The sequence below is a fragment of the Myotis brandtii genome, unplaced genomic scaffold, assembly GCF_000412655.1.
Source record: "Myotis brandtii unplaced genomic scaffold, ASM41265v1 scaffold248, whole genome shotgun sequence".
Lineage (NCBI taxonomy): Eukaryota > Metazoa > Chordata > Mammalia > Chiroptera > Vespertilionidae > Myotis > Myotis brandtii.
Genome location: NW_005359397.1, coordinates 1,279,402 through 1,295,270, shown reverse-complemented (window position 1 = coordinate 1,295,270; position 15,869 = coordinate 1,279,402). Strand labels below are relative to the sequence as shown.

Below are 15,869 nucleotides of genomic sequence, written 5' to 3'. Positions count from 1 at the left end.
AGTACATCAAGGACTTGATCAGTAAGAAGACTTATAATGGAGAAGACCAAGAATAAAGGCAGTAAGTGCTCACTGACTAATCTTCCACTCAGCTGGACACTTTTGTATACTGTTTCTATATTTGAATATGTGTGTACACATATAAACACTTCTAATATATTTAACATTTTCATATTTTCCCACAAGCTATTTGATTTTCATATTAATGTGATATGCCCCTCAAAAAAAGATACTATAGTCATTTTTTTTCTTTCAGTTGTCCTTTATGAATTCAACCACAAAAGTGAAGAGACATATATGATAGTTCTTTAAAAACAATAAAACAAAATACATGAACATTTTTATTTTCATTAGCCTAAGACTTCCGGATCCATATTCTCACCAAAACATCTTTGCTATGGCTTCTTAGAGAATATGAATGAGCCACTTGGTACAAATTCTAATGTTCCCCACGAAAGAATGATTCCAAGTTGGTCTTAGAGCTCAAGAGTAATTGACAACACATCACCTGTTTACTGATCACGCTTTCATCAATTTCCTTTCTGCCATGGTTGCATTCTGAGTATGACTGTCACTGAGGCTGAAGGCTCATCTTCGTGTTGCCTGGCGCTCATCCCTGAACGCTGAACGCTTGCTTGGAAGGGAAGCCTCTTGGCAGGCAGGGGAGAGTGGTTACTGTTATAAGGGAGCGGCTGCTGCTTCCTTTGGGGGAGCTGGGAGATTCTGGGGTGGGTGGGATTTGTATTAAGATAGGGACCCCGCTTCAAGCTTCCCTGTCACAGGACATGGGCTACTTGGAAACCAGAGCCATTGTTAGAGCCAGAACGAAGGGCCCCAACCCAACACCAAAACAGCAAGCTAAAAAGCACACAGACCTCGTATACAACTGCATGGCTTTTAAAAGCCATGCTACAGTCGTGTTTCTTAGCATATCTGAAGAATTCTTCCTTTCAACTTTTTGATTAATGTTCACATTAATAATAAAAATATATAGGAGAGATAAGATAAAAAGCATGCTTAGCCACTGGGATTATTTTTTGAACGTCATGCATTAAATAAACAAAAGGATGCTGGGAGTCGCACCTTGGGGACGTTCTTCTTTATGGGGCTCTGAGTCACCCTGCTGAGGCACTTGTAAGAGCCAGAGCTGGGCACCATGCCAGTCCATGCTGAGGGAAGGGATGGGAAGCTATATCTTATCAAGGGCTGTCTCTTCCCTGTGCCCTGGAAGAAGTCTGCCTGGCAAAAGCCACCACAGTCACGTACTTGGCACTGGATATAACTTGATGAAGGCTGCAAGGATCTCACCGCCCTACCACGGGAAGAATGGACTCTTTACCACACATGGCATTCTGTGTGCACTTCCATCGGGATGCTGCTAGCTAGATGCTCTGTTAATGAAGCAGGGCCCTCCCACGTGGGTTGGAAGCACGCACTGCGCCTACTAGCTCAGGAGCAGGTCCTCAGTGTCCCCTCCCCCCATCCATGTCTGCTGGCCTCACGGTCTCTACCCGTGACTGAGAAATGGGCTGCTCCTAGAATCAGCTTCTCTGTGGACCAGCTGACACAGCCCACGCCCAGCTCCCGTCTGCTGGGCTTTGGTTGGGAAGAAGTGGACTGGGGTGGAAGCACCGGATTCTGGTGAAAGCTGAGAGGTGGGTCATAAGTGTAGCACAAACCATGCTTTACAAAGAGCCAGCCAATGCATGCAGAACTGACATGGACTGGCCCTGGAACACAGAGCCAGGCCCCTGGGCAGCAGGAGCATTGGGAGTGGGCGGTTCTGCGCTGCTCACAGACGCCCCCAGCTCGCTCTGCAGCTCCCGCTGCTCCTCCTCCGCACAGGGCTGCCCCTTAAGGAAGCTTCTGCTTTGCCACAGCTTGCCCCAAATCTTCTGTCTCCTCCCTGGGATATAAATATTGTTGTGAGCAGCACTATGTTTCTACTGGTGTACAAACTGTAGGTCACATGGCATTGACTTTTATTCAAACCAGAAGGTGTCACGCTGGGCTTGTAGCATTGCTTCACTGGAGTCTTTTGTGTCAATGGGAAAATTTTAATTTCACGCCCTGCAGACTTCATAGTCTTCTGTGCTCTCTCTGCTCCTGTTGTTGCATAAAGGGTAAATCCCAGTGTCACACTCATTTTAGATTGAAGAAAGTAAAGTTTATCCATTTATGATCTCCAAACAGAGATAGGAAAAAAACTGTTAAGGGGAGAAAAAACTAACTCTTTTCAGTTAATTTGGATTTCCATATGGGTGAGGATGGCTTCAAGATTCTACAGAGGGGAAAACTGCTGTTCCCATTGGGTGCTGGTACTATTTCATTAGTGCAGGTTATCATTCATTTCCTGATTGAAACACAGGTATTTTCAAGTGTTTGGGTATAAAAAAAAAAAAAAACAGACTGAGGCTAAGATCTTTTTTAACCAGTCATTGATGGCAAAAAAAAAGTACATTTCTCCTTCACCCAACTGTTTATTTGAAAGAAAGGAGAACATGTTGTAGTAGAAGAAGCTGTGAGTAAGTTAAGTCTGGAATAGGTTAGTAGCAAAGTTGGTGGGAACAAATCAGCATTTATTATTGACATTGGGTATCTGATTAAAATGAAATTTTAAATGAAATGAAAACCTTACATATGGAAGTTTTTCATATCAGAGGTTTAAGATCAAAGATATCACAGAATTAGAATTATAACTTAATACCATAAACTACTTAACATTAACTTCTAAGAAATATACTCATGTACTTTACAAAAATTATGAAATACTGTGTGGCCTATAATGAACTATTTCAAATTTACTTTCTTGTGACTACCTTCAGCCTATGGTCCCAAAGTCAGGTTTAAACTGCTGAGTAAGATTAGTTAGCTATGACACAATAAAGATGAATTTTTGAAAAGATTAATTAGCTATGAAATGGGCATCTAGCTTCCACCCCCTCATGATACCAACCACCATCCTTCTTAGAGGCCCCTGTAGAAGGGTCAGGGAGGACCCTTTCAAGAATCTATTTTCTAATGAGTTTTTACTGATACCACTGTTTGTACTAGTAACCAATTAAGCACTTGTGCTTACTTGGGACAATTGCAATGGTAATATATATGTTTTAAAGTAACATATAAATCACTTACAATCATACCACCTACTGTATATATCACTGTTAATATTTTAATACTAGAGGCCTGGTGCATGAAATTCGTGCACTAGGGGGGTTACTCAACCGGGCCTGTGCCCTCTCACAGTCCAGGAGCCCTTGGGGAATGTTGCAGAGGTGGGAGAGGCTCCCGCCACCGCTGCTGCGCTCACCAGCCGTGAGCCTGGCCTCTGGATAAGTGGCACTCCCCCTGTGGGAGCACACTGACCACCAGGGGGCAACTCCTGTGTTGAGCATCTGCCCCCTAGTAATCAGTGTGCGTCATAGTGACCGGTTCTTCCATGGGTTCGGTCAATTTGCATATTAGCCTTTTATTATATAGCACATCCAGTGCACGTCATGGCAGTTCCTGCATTGAGCATCTGGTCCCTGATGATCCGTGTGCGTTATAGCTACCAGTCGGACAGACAGACACTTAGCCTTTTATATATATAGATTTAGTAGATTTCTCTTTTGCTTCTTATACACTTCTCTTTCTTTAGACTTTTTTTTTTCTAAATTATAAACTACCTGGAATTTTTTCTAAATTATAAACTACCTGGAAAAAGCATACACTCTTCTTTGTATTAACCATTTCATAAATAAATTAAAAAGAGGCAGGTAGGGGAGGCTAGTGGAAGGTCAAGGGGAGAAAAAAAAGGAGACATATATAATACTCTTCGTAATACTTTAAGCAATAAAACAATTTTAAAAAAGAGGCAGATAGGAATTAGTGGTGCTAAATAAAATTGCCTAAATTGGTCTGTTAGCAGGGTTGATTGTTGGGATGAAAATGTCCATGTTTCTCTCATAAGTTACCTTAGGAATGCAACAGTGTGACTGTGTTTCTGGTGAAACTTCTCTCCTTTTCTTTTTTTTTCTTTATTGCATCTGTGTACAAATGTAATCTGAGGCATAAGTCACTGCTATAAAATGTCTCATTTTCTAAACATGACTCCTACATCTCTTTGAGATGAGAAAAATGTGTGTTAAAGTTAAATCTAAATCTCGAAATTAGAATGAATTTCTTTGTGGAGGAAACGTGATTAAGCAGCTCTTCCTGGTTAAGGATGCAGCAGGCAGAGGCGCTGACCAAGGATGTGCTCAGGCCTGCTGCTTCCAGTCCACTCTGTCCTCTCCCGGAGATGAGGCGGCTTTGGCACCCAGACTGCATCTGGAAGCTGAACTAAGAGTGTTTCTCTTGTTCTGAGTCTCTCTTCAGACACCAAAATAACGTTGGATTTTCACCTTCGTATAACCCATTTATTTATTTTTACCTATTCCTTCCATTTATCATAGGTTTTGACCCAAACAAGGAATGTCAGGTTCAATTTCTCTGCTGGCCCAGGGCCAGCTCTGATGAGCCAGAAAATCCCAGGCTTCCCATTAGTCTTCCTCAGACTCGGTCTTTCTTACTGACACCTCTTGTATTTCAATATCAAATTCATGGGACTTTTCCTTGTCGTCCAGTTTTCTAAATTCTTCCAAACTGGGATAGATGGTTGATCTGTCTGGGCCATTTTACTGCCAGGGCACTGGGGAACCCACGGGGCCTGGCAGGCGTGGTAATGCTGTGTTAAAACTGGTGTTTCCTCATCAGTTCCTGCTTTTCCCACTCCATGTGTTTACAACCACTGAAATGTTTCCACTCTGTTTGGCTACACTAGTTTTCTCCTCATTGACTCCCCTTCCTTTCTCCCTTTCTACAGAATCGTTCTAATTCTCCCAGCACTAAAGGAAGTTGGGACGGTAAATCGGGTACAGTTTCCTGCACTGTTTCTCTCCCCCCACCCCCCCCAGTAGCAGAGTCACAGGGGAGGGACATTGGGTGCACTCTCATATCTTTCATCGTGGAGAGCATCCTGGGGACCATGGTGCCAATCCGGCAGGCTGGCGTTTACGGCATCTTAGCTGCTTCACCTCAGTGTCCCATCTTGCGTTTAATAGGGGAGTTAGATACCCACCGTGTGTTGTTGCCCTTAACCTTCCCTAAACGACTGGATGTTCTCCCATCTCCAATGTTCACTTTAGGTGTGTGTCATAGACAATGGCCAGTGGGCTCATATATTAACTCAAACATGCTTCTCCATGAAGCTGCATCAAGAGTTAGGGAAACAGTCTCAGAGCTCACTATCCTGCACTTACCGACAAAGTAGGCAAGCCCTCTAACCATACAACCACCGATCTCTATGCTTCATGATTTTGCCCTCTGCCAGCCTGTATCACCTTCTTTGTGGCAAGAGGATGGAAAGATATAATTGTTATCTTAAATTGGAAGAATTTCCTCCCAAAGAACTCCTGTTTTCTCCCAGCTTCTCCTGTGTCTCTGAGAGTGAGCAGGACACCTTACTTCACAGTCACTCTGTCCCTGTGTCAGCACTAAACACCTAGCTTTACTGAAGCCTGAAGCTAACCGCCTGTGGCACACAGTGTGTGTGTGTGTGTGTGTGTGTGTGTGTGTGTGTGTGTGTGTGTAGAGGATAAGGTTGTTTCTTTTCTGTTGGGTTGTTCTTTCTAATAGGTTCATATAAAGGTTATAAAGTCCATCTATCCATATTGTCTTTCTCTGTGAAAGTACAAACAGTCATAAAACAGAACACTACCGTTCAGTTTTGTAATCTTAAATTTCAAACAACGCACTGATGAATTATTTATGTTATAGAATGTGTTTTCAATAATGTGTAGCATAAAATGGGATGAGTGCTTATCCATACGTGCCCTGAACTTTCTAAAGTGCATGCTAACGAGCAGGGTCACCCAGCGTCACTGTGGCCTGGTAATGTGCAAGGCAAGCGCTCCTCCTCTTGCTCCCGGTTTCTGCATTACGTTCGCCAGCAGTCAGCTCGCTGCTTCGACTGTGGAGCCTCGCAGTAACACTCTTTGACTCCAGGCTGCCTCATGGTGCTTTTCTCTCAGCATAACCGACACTGGGCTCTATAAATTTTATTTGTCGTTCTGGCTTCCAGCCATACTAACTTAGGCTTTAATTCATAATTAGTAGGAAGTCACAATTCCATAGAAAAGAGAACATTTTATATTAAATGGCCATTATCTAACATCATGATTTCACAAAATGATTAAGATGCTAGAAAATAAGTAAGCTACCTTAAGGTTTCCAATACTTAAAGTGCAGGCATAGGGAGGAGGGGTGATAATTTTGTTTTAATCTCTGTATATAGTTCCTGCTACAATGACAAAAAGAAAAATTCTTTTTTTTAATTTTATTTTTATAGTTGTACAAATGATCAGATTTGCCCATATTTGCTTTCTATATCAAAATCTCTGAGATCATATGCATTGCTTGCATATCTTGTGACAATCTTTAACACAAATTTCCAAACAACAATAGTAAAAAGCCAAGAGTAGATAGCTCATGAACCTTGAATGGTGGGTCTTGTTGAAGAAGATTGGGTAACTTTTGGAAGTCAGTTTCTGTTCATGATAATATCTTTGTGTGAAGACTTAACTCAGGACTGAGAGGCAGGAGAAAAAATGATGCAAGTCCACAGTCCCTCATCCAAAACTCTCGGAACCAAATGTTTTTCAGAATTCACAGGGTGTGTTTTTTTTTATAATTTCATAGATGTGTTCTTTTTTAAAATATATTTTTATTGATTTCAGAAAAGAAGGAAGAGGGAGAAAGAGATGGAAACATCAATGGTAAGAAAGAATCATTGATCGGCTGCCTCCTGCGTGCCCCCCACTGTGGACTGAGCCTGAAACCCAGGCATGTGCCCTGACTGGGAACCAAACTGTGACCTGGTTCATAGGTTGACGCTCAACCACTGAGCCACGGCAGCTGGGCAGGTCCACTTTTTAAAGCCCCAACACAATAGGTGATACTGACTTCGTAAATCTGGAGGTTGGGACCACAAAATTGGTATAGAGATAGGAGTCAAAATTTTGAGCCAACAGTTTCAGTTTAACTGTCTCTATAGAACTGATAGCATTAGGAAGGCAGAAGAGAACTCACAGCAGCTCTAACTTCTCCAATCCCCACACCAGAACGACGCCTGAGCTTCACACCTGCTCATAGACTGTGGACACTGTTTGGCATGGACATCAGAAAAAAACTACCGATCACACAGGGTCACTGATAGACGCCTGTATTTAATGTCTCTGAAAGGAAGGTAGATACTAGATCTTTGTGAACCTGGCTAGTTTATGGCAGGATAAAAGCAAACCTAATTTGAGCTACTTTATCTGAGATTTCCTAAAACCTTCACTGTGTCTTCCGTTTTATTTGCTTATTGAACAAGTTATGTCGACATTATCTGTGTGAATGTGGTAGAAAGGAAGTTCAAGAAAGGCATTCTGTAAAGGAAATGTTTTCAAGCAAATTGTCCTTAAATCAACACTAATTGCCAAATACTGACTTTTTCCCCCCCTTAAGATAATGGAACAGGAATGCTAAATACAGAATTTAGCGAGGGTAAGATAATAAAAGCTATGGGGATTCTTTTAAATGAGAGCAATGGCACATCCATAAAATAGAACCCTGCTGCAGCTCCCAGGAATTAGGTAGATCCATATGCACGATTGTGGAACAATCTCCGAAACATTCCAGTGAGGGGAAAAGCAGAGCATAGATCAGTACATAAGCACAGCTCAGTTTAAGTTTGTAAATACATGTGTGTATATTTGTGTAATTACATGCATGCATTTAATTATACAAAAAAAGATTCGGAAGCACATATACTAAACTGTTTACAGTGCTCTCTGGGAAGGCTAATGGGGTTTGCATTTGGTTGGAGGATAGGGTGTTGAGAGGACTTGCATTTTTCTTTGTATAATTCTATGTATTTCAGTTTTTATAATGAAGACATATTCTTATATTATTTGAAGAATTTAAAATTTAAAAAAAAATAATGACAAGGTAGTTTCATTAATTATTTATAGAGTACTTGACATTAAGGATACAATGGTTTCTGCTCTTATATTGCTTCCAGTGTAACAAGGGAGGAAGATATTAAACAAATCTATATAAATAAATAATCATAAATTGTGGAAGTGCTATAAAGTAAAGCAAATTATTATGAGAAGAAAAATAATTGGGGCAATCTATTTTACATACTGGGGTTAAAGAAGTCCTCTCTGAAATAGTGATATTTCAATTGACATCTAGTAGGATGAAGAATAGTTATCCAAGCCCCAAAAACAAGGGAAGTAAAAGGAAAAATAAATGAGTGAGACTATATCAAATTAAAAAGCTTCTACTCAGCAAAAGAAACCATCAACAAAACAAAGAGGCAGCCAACCTAATAGGAGAAGATATTTGCAAACAATACATCCAATAAGGGGCTAATATCCAAAATATAAATATATAAAGAACTCATTCAACTCAACAACTACAACAACAAAACAATCAAATTAAAAAATGGGTAGAGCTGAAACCGGTTTGGCTCGGTGGATAGAGCGTAGGCCTGCAGACTGAAAGGTCCCAGGTTTGATTCCGGTCAAGGGCATGTACCTGGGTTGCGGGCACATCCTCCATAGGAGATGTGCAGGAGGCAGCTGATCGATGGTTCTCTCTCATCGATGTTTCTAACTCTCTATCTCTCTCCCTTCCTCTCTGTAAAAAATCAATAAAATATATTTTAAAAAAAGAAGAAGAAGAAAGAAAATTTTAAAAAAAATGGGTAGAGACCTGAATAGACACTTTTCCAGGGAAGACATACAGATGGCCAATAGATATATTAGTATTCATAAAGATATGTGTACCCCTATATTCATTATAGCATTATTTATAACTAGAGGCCCAGTGCACGAATTTGAGCATGGGTGGGGTCCAGCCGGCCAACCCCAATGGGGGCCCATCGGGCCAGGCTGGTTGGGGGAGAGGCCGCGGGCAGTTGGCCAGCTGGCCTCACCCCCAATCGGGGTGTTGGAGGCTGATCGGGGGCCAGGCCGGCCCGGGGAAGGCCCAATCGAGGCCCAGATCAGGCTGGTTGGCTGCCACAGGGTACATCATAGCCACTGGTCATTCCAGTCATTCTGGTCATTACGCCGTTCTGGTCTCTGGGCTTTTATATATAGAGATAGCCAGTACATTATAAACAGCCCAAGTGCCCTTCCACAGATGATTGGCTAAAGAAGGTGTGGTACATATATACAATGGAATACCACTCGGCCATAAAAAAAGACAAAATATTGCCATTTGCAACATGGATGGATCTTGAGATTATTATGCTAAGTGAAATAAGTCAGAAGGAAAAGGACAAGAACCATATGGTTTCACTCATGTGGGATATAAGCACCCCTGGGAGGCCCTCTTGCACCGAATGTCCCGTTCTGGCCCTGAGCAGCCATCTCTGTGGGCTCCTTGGGTTCTCTGTTCCCCTGGTCTGATCATTCTCTGTCTGGTTGTGTGTGTTGCAGGTATGAGACATCTCTGTTGGATTTAGTTCAATCTTTGAGCCCAAAGTCTGCTGCTAAACCTCAGCCCCATCCCTGCAGAGAAGCCGGGGCCTGGAATCATAGCACTTGCCGACTCAGTTCTCTAAAATCAACCCGGAAGAAGATGGGGGCAGGCAGGACCCCCGATGACCTACAGGAGAATCAAATTCTGGAAGACATCTTTTTCATTTGACACCGAAGCAGTTGATACAAAATTTCCATAAGCACTTTGTAGGCTTCCTAATATACCGATCTAGGATTTTAAATTTTTAATTGCAAGTAATTGTGTCTCTCCTTTCACAGTGCCCTTTGTCACTAGCATTCTGTTATGTATTGATTATAGAAATCATCCTAACAACCCCAGGGTGTTTTGATCAGACCCATCAGTAGCTAACACATTAAGGGGGGTGGGATGGCGGGCAGTATCTTTTCTATGCCAAGCAGAGATGAGAAAATTCAGCATGGTGGAGGCCATTGCATATGCAGCCTTGCTTCAAGAGTCTTTCCTTCTCAATATTTGCTGGAAAAGGTTGGCTCACTTTTGTACACAAGGAAAACCTATCTACTGAAATATTCCTCCGATTTAAAAGTAGCCCCTTGTAACATAAGCAATTTCAGGCGGACAGACCCTTTTACCTCTTACCCTGTTCTCTCCACACCTACATCTAAGTGTAGTCATTTAATTCTGAAGCTGGAGTTGGTGCACCTGTTATCACAAGCAACACTGAAGGCCAAGTGTGAATCAGGCTCATTGGTCATCAGCCTGGCAGCTGTGCATCCCATGACCAAAAGGGCTCAGTGGGCTAGAGGGAGGGACCCACAAGACCCACCCAACCCCTGGAAACCGGCATGAACTCACACAAGAGTGGCCGCACCAGTGGAGGCAGAAGCCTGAAACACTTTTCCTACCATGCACCAATTTCCCTGGATGGATAAGAGTAATCTCTCGGTATTTTGTTGATCCAAGTGTCCCATGGTTGTGTCTGGAGAAGATACCACTGGAGGGACAGTAGCCTCAGTTCCTGCAGGCTGATAGGCTTTCTCCGGCCCTCCCTCTCTTTCATGAGGATCCAAAACCCTGGCTGCCCAGGGCTAATGTCCCATGCCTCCAAAGAGCCACCTCTACTCACCCGGTTATGCTCCACCACCCCAAGCAGAGCCTCCCCATTTCCCACTGGACCTCCCTTGACCCAGGGAAAGCCTGTCCAGCAGAGCTCTGAGCTCCATCCTTCAACTTACTATGGCTCAGCGGCCTCTCAGGCTGCTGGCTGGGTGATGACTGCACAGAGCCAGTGAGTTTAACCCTTTCCAGGCACTGGAACAAGGTGAAGATGTGTCCCCCGGTGTGTATTACTGCATAACTGTTTGACCTGGACAGTGTTGCTTTTCTCTCCCTCTCACCAACCCCAGGCTTGAACTAGGAGCAAGACTCCATCATTTGGAATTGGTAGGCAGGTCAGACCCCCCGGGGCAGCTGCACTTAGTGAGCCTGCATGGCTTCCCTGAATTCTCCATCAAAATAGATGATTTCAGCCTACAAAGCCTTGAGCAGCCTCCCTGCCTGGACAGATCTAAATCGCACTGTCTCTCAGGCTGAGCCCGTCACCTCCCACACCTTCCTTTACTCGGGTCTCTTGTGCTTCGGAGCCTCCCAACACCATATTCTTGATCCACAGTAAATACAAGGTCAGGACTGAGTTGGAGCCATTCACTTGAAAAGTTTAAAAATCCTTGCCGACTACAATGTCCTTTTCAAGTTCACCCCCGTGAGAGTCGCCGAGTCAATGTCATCCTATTTCAGAAAGCGTGTGGAAAATGAGTGGCCATTTTCTTAGTTATGTTTGCAGACCATATATTCTCGCTCCATGTGTTATGACCACCTAAGTGCACCCAACTCCCAGGGGTCATCCAGACCACACTCCTCCCTTCCGGCCACCAGTGGCCTCCACCCTCCAGGGTCAGTGGATGCCAGAAGGACCGAAAAGAAAACTGTGGCTTCTTTAAGAAGCTTGTTTGCCTTTAGAAGAGTCATAAGTGAGATCTAAACTGAAGGCTTTGGGCGTCACATGCCACAGAATGGAATTTGTTTCTTTACCTCCCCTTAATGAGCAACTTGGAAGAGCAAAGATTGATTTCCAGCAGAGTATCAATGAACATTTTTCATATGCCACCTTCCCTACCATGTGTATCCATCCTGTGGGCATTTCCTGGGTGTCAGTGAGATGTGAATTTGTACCTAATCTAATGTTTAAATCATTATGAATTGAACCCTGGCACATAGGAATCTGCCTTTTCGTTTCTGTGAAGTGACTATTCGGGATTTGCTTGCCCAGCTTCTAGCCAATCCCCCAAAACAAGACTGGACACGTGCCCTAGTCGGTTTGGCTCAGTGGATAGAGCGTCAGCCTGCAGACTGAAGGTCCCGGGTTCAATTCCAGTCAAGGGCACATGCCCAGGTTGCGGGCTCAATCTCCCATAAGTCATTGATGTTTCTATATCTCCCTCTCCCTTCCTCTCTGAAATAAATAAAAATATTTAAGAATAAAAATATTTTAAAATAAAAAGGGGGGAAGACTGGACATATATTGGAAGTGCTGTTGGTAGTGCTACGACATTACCCCCCAGCCCCCCGTACCCACCATTCTGCGAGAGAAAAGCCAATGTTTGCAAAATGGAAAAGGGCAAAGTATGTCCATTGGAGCTCCAGAAGTAGAGCCAAGTGCTTGATTTAGAAAGCCCAGGCCAATCAAGGAGATGTTTTTGCCAACAGTCACCCTCCCAGGGGCACACTTGTGTTTCCAAGCCCAGATGTCATGGGGAGGGAGGGACAGGCTAAAGGAGCAGAGCTGGATGAATCCCACAGTCACTAGGGTGTTGGGGGCTCTGCACACTCCCTCCAGCGCACACCTTCTCCCCAGCTAGGTGTGCATTATTTTTAATGTGGGCAACTGTTTATATATGTGTGAGATTTTAAGTTAATAAATTACCTCCATGGCCATTGTCCCCGTGTGGTTTTGATATTGAATTATCCCTCATCAGATCAGTGGACACAGCTTGTAAGTAAGAGCAGAGCCCCAGGTCACCCGAATATCCTTTCCCTCAGTACTTGCTAAAGCAACGGGAGCTGTGGGCCACTGAGAGAAAGGACATGGTCACCACATCCTAACAGGTGGCCTTGGTCAACTCCAGCTCACGCCCATCACATGGACACCCCGCCTTTTCTGTCTCCGCTCTTTCAGACAGAAAAATGGTCCCGCCTAGTTGGCTCTAGGTGCTGGGAGAATGTGGGCGAGGGCTTGAGTGCGGAAATGCCCAGTTCTGAGGTCACACCTGTGGCAGCCAGAGACCCATCCTGCCCGTTTCCCAAGCAGCCTGCACCTTCACCTGAACAAGGAGACGGCAGCTGCCCCTCAGAGGCAGAGGTGGCAAGAGTAGAACCATCATGCAACCAGCTCCCAAACGGAAAATGAAATGTTTGGCCCCGATTGTCAGAAGGTCACCCTGAGCCTAGGAACAAAGCTGGGAATGAGTGGGGTGAGGGTGACACCCTAGTCCTCAGGGGGAGGGAAGGACTGACCCCGCAGCCAGAGAAACAGTTTTACAAGTTACTGGTCATGGTTTCTCAGAGTTGCGGTTCAAGGTAGGCTGCCGAAGCCCCTGGGGTTCCTTTGTTCCACTCGGAAGTGGGACCTTCTAGCCCCTCAAGCTTCAGCTTCGCAGCGATGCTCCCTGCCTGCCTCCTCCACACACACTGAGAACTGAGTGAGCACCCAGAAAATGCACACCCCTACCCCTACCCCAACCCCATCCCCCTCCAGAGCCACAGAGTTCCACGGATGGGCTGGACCATATGGCCCATACAATCCACCACTTTCCTTCCACAGATGAAGAAAGTCCCGGGCAATGTGACTTGTGAGCTCCCGCGTCCTGTCAGTGGCAGGTCTGGCTGCTGAGCCTCTACCTCCCCATGAAAGCACATCACTGCCTCGGTCTGGTGTGTTCCCAGGTGAATGGTTTTTAGAATCTCAACTTGGACTGAACATGCCACTACCATCTCAGAAGTACAGGCCACTTGGCCAAGGTGAGCACACACTTAGCAAGTCCTCTACTTGGCACCACCACACAGATAATGGCCCGAGGCCCAGGTAGGCCACCTGTTCTGCAGGTATAAACTGGTTCTCTCCCTCATCCTTTCCTTCCCCACCCTTCAGCCCTTTGCATTCTGAGGTGGGTTGGTCTGGTGCTGGGCTGAGGGCCTAGAGGAGGGGAAGGTTGCTCCCGGCTCCTTGTCTCTGCCAGTTGGATGGGATGAACTTCGCAGCCCAGTTTTGGGCTTTCTCTTCCCCCCGCCCCCACCCACTGGAGGTGATTTAAGTCTGTTGGATTTATACAACATTGGGAAACGGTAAACTGTGTAAATTTGCTGTGTTTCCAGGGACAGTTATTTATGGAGGGGCATTCTTAACTCAAGTGCAGAAGTGTTAAATCATTATAATAAATTCACGCTATTCAGACTTTCTTACATTGTAATAAATTTTTTCTAAGCATGAATGAGGAGATATTCCTCTAATATACCATTATGTATTTCTTCTCAAAATGACACAGCTTACTATATCAACTTGGAGAATAACAGAAGGAGATTTACTGCGTTGGAGGAAAAATAGTTGAGTAGCAGTGAATCTGAGAAAGGACTTGGGAGCACTGACCCCAACAGAGCTTTCCTACCCCCGGGAGGAGCAGCAGGTGCACCCACTGCAGCGGGGAGGATGGCTGGGCTGCAGCCCTGAAATCGCCCAGCTGAGCTTCGGAAGAACCTTCGAGCAGGGAAATGGGGCTAGGGATCAAGCGGCCTCTGTGGGGTCCCGTCCAGGAGGAGGTGTCCGAGTGGGGCTCTATCAGAAAAGAAAGCTCTCTCTCCCATGTGAAATCCTTTCTAAAGCTTCCGGCTGGCTGAGCAGCTGTCCTCTCTCATCACCTGTCTCAGCTTGCTCGCTGGATGCTCACTTGGACCAGAGGATTCGTAGCTTTCACCAGATTCTCAAAAGAACCTGTAGTCCGCAGAGGTCAGGAATCACTGGTATCCAGTAAAACCTGAAGCATTGGACTGTCCACTCTGCACTAGGCAGCCCCCCGACACAGGGCCCGGCTCCTGCAGCTGGAACTGGGGCTGCAGTGGAGCTCTCAGGGTCAGGGCACCACCCCGAGGGGGATCACCCAAAATTTCCCCAGAGGATGGGACATTTGAGCTGGGCAAAGGCCTGGAGACGGAGCTCCAGGGAGAGCACTTAGGGCAGACTTGGAGGAGCCGTGGGGCCCAGTGGAAAGAGACCTGCATGGGTTCCGGGACTCGGCAACTGTTTATAGTTTCCCTCGTGCTCCGTCAGAGGCTTAGGTTCAAGTCCTGACTCTGCCACCATAGCTGTGTGACCCTGTGCAGGGCTCTGCACCCGTGCACCCTCGGTGCCTCTGTCTGCAAAACGCAGAGAGCACACGTGGGCACCCCTGCCTTGCCGGGCTCAGTCCACATGTGGGGCGATGAAGGGAGGCTCATGCACCTGCTGGGCAAACAGCTACAAAGCACTTTAAATACATCAGGTGCGTTTATCATTAACCTGAAGGCTGGCAAGGGGCAGTGGGCCCCTCAGAAGCATGGAGGGCTGGGGAGTTTATGACAGCCAGGCAAAGCTCGGCCTGGCAGCTCCCAGCCATTGCTGCCAATCGCTTCATGTCACCTCCTCAGGTGGCGTTCCCAGTGCCCTTCGTGGCCTCCAGCAGGACACCCCATGGCACCTCTGCCCAGTTTCAGAGTGTCATTTACTTCCGTTTCTCCCGCCAGCCTGGCTGCCTTCCCAGGAGTTGAGAGCCATAGCCTCATCCCCTGGGCCAGATCCTGGCAGCCTCTGCCTGCACAGCCCGACTCTCCAGGCCCCAGCCTTAGGACTGTCAGGTATAAACAAGGCCAAGAGCTGTTCTGGAGAGGGGACCCTGAGCTGTGGCCCACCTGCCCCATAAGGGTCCTGTGGGTCACTCACCACCCTTCCTTCTCCCCGTCCCCTCCCCAGTCTCCACTCTCCACCTCTAGTATTTTCTAATCTGTTCCTTCTCTCCTCAGGACTGAAGATGATCTTGTTTGGCTGGGCAGGCTGTTCCTGGGAGGGGAGTGGGGGCAGGCACCCCCGGGAGCCAGGGCCAGGGGCCATCTCACTGAAGGGCTGCAGACAGCCTCCTCACACTGCCCATGGCACCCACTTCTCATGTCCATGCTGGGGGGTTTCTCCTTTCAGGTTCCCAGCGCTTTCCAGGGAGGGGGGGGGGGGGGGGGGGGCCTCTCCCTCC

The 15,869-nt window shown here is 45.9% G+C and overlaps 1 protein-coding gene across 3 annotated transcripts in view; it reads left to right on the top strand.

The window, feature by feature from the left end:
* KIAA1328 (KIAA1328 ortholog) overlaps positions 1–11,499 on the top strand; it is a 167,000-nt gene extending 155,501 nt beyond the window's left edge. For all 3 annotated transcript variants that reach the window (XM_014540589.1, XM_014540588.1, XM_014540590.1), the window contains one exon: positions 9,516–11,499. In XM_014540589.1, the coding sequence (XP_014396075.1) occupies positions 9,516–9,726 (211 nt within the window). In that variant the 3' untranslated portion in view covers positions 9,727–11,499. The remainder of the gene's footprint in view (positions 1–9,515) is intronic.
* The last annotated feature ends 4,370 nt before the right edge of the window (positions 11,500–15,869 follow it).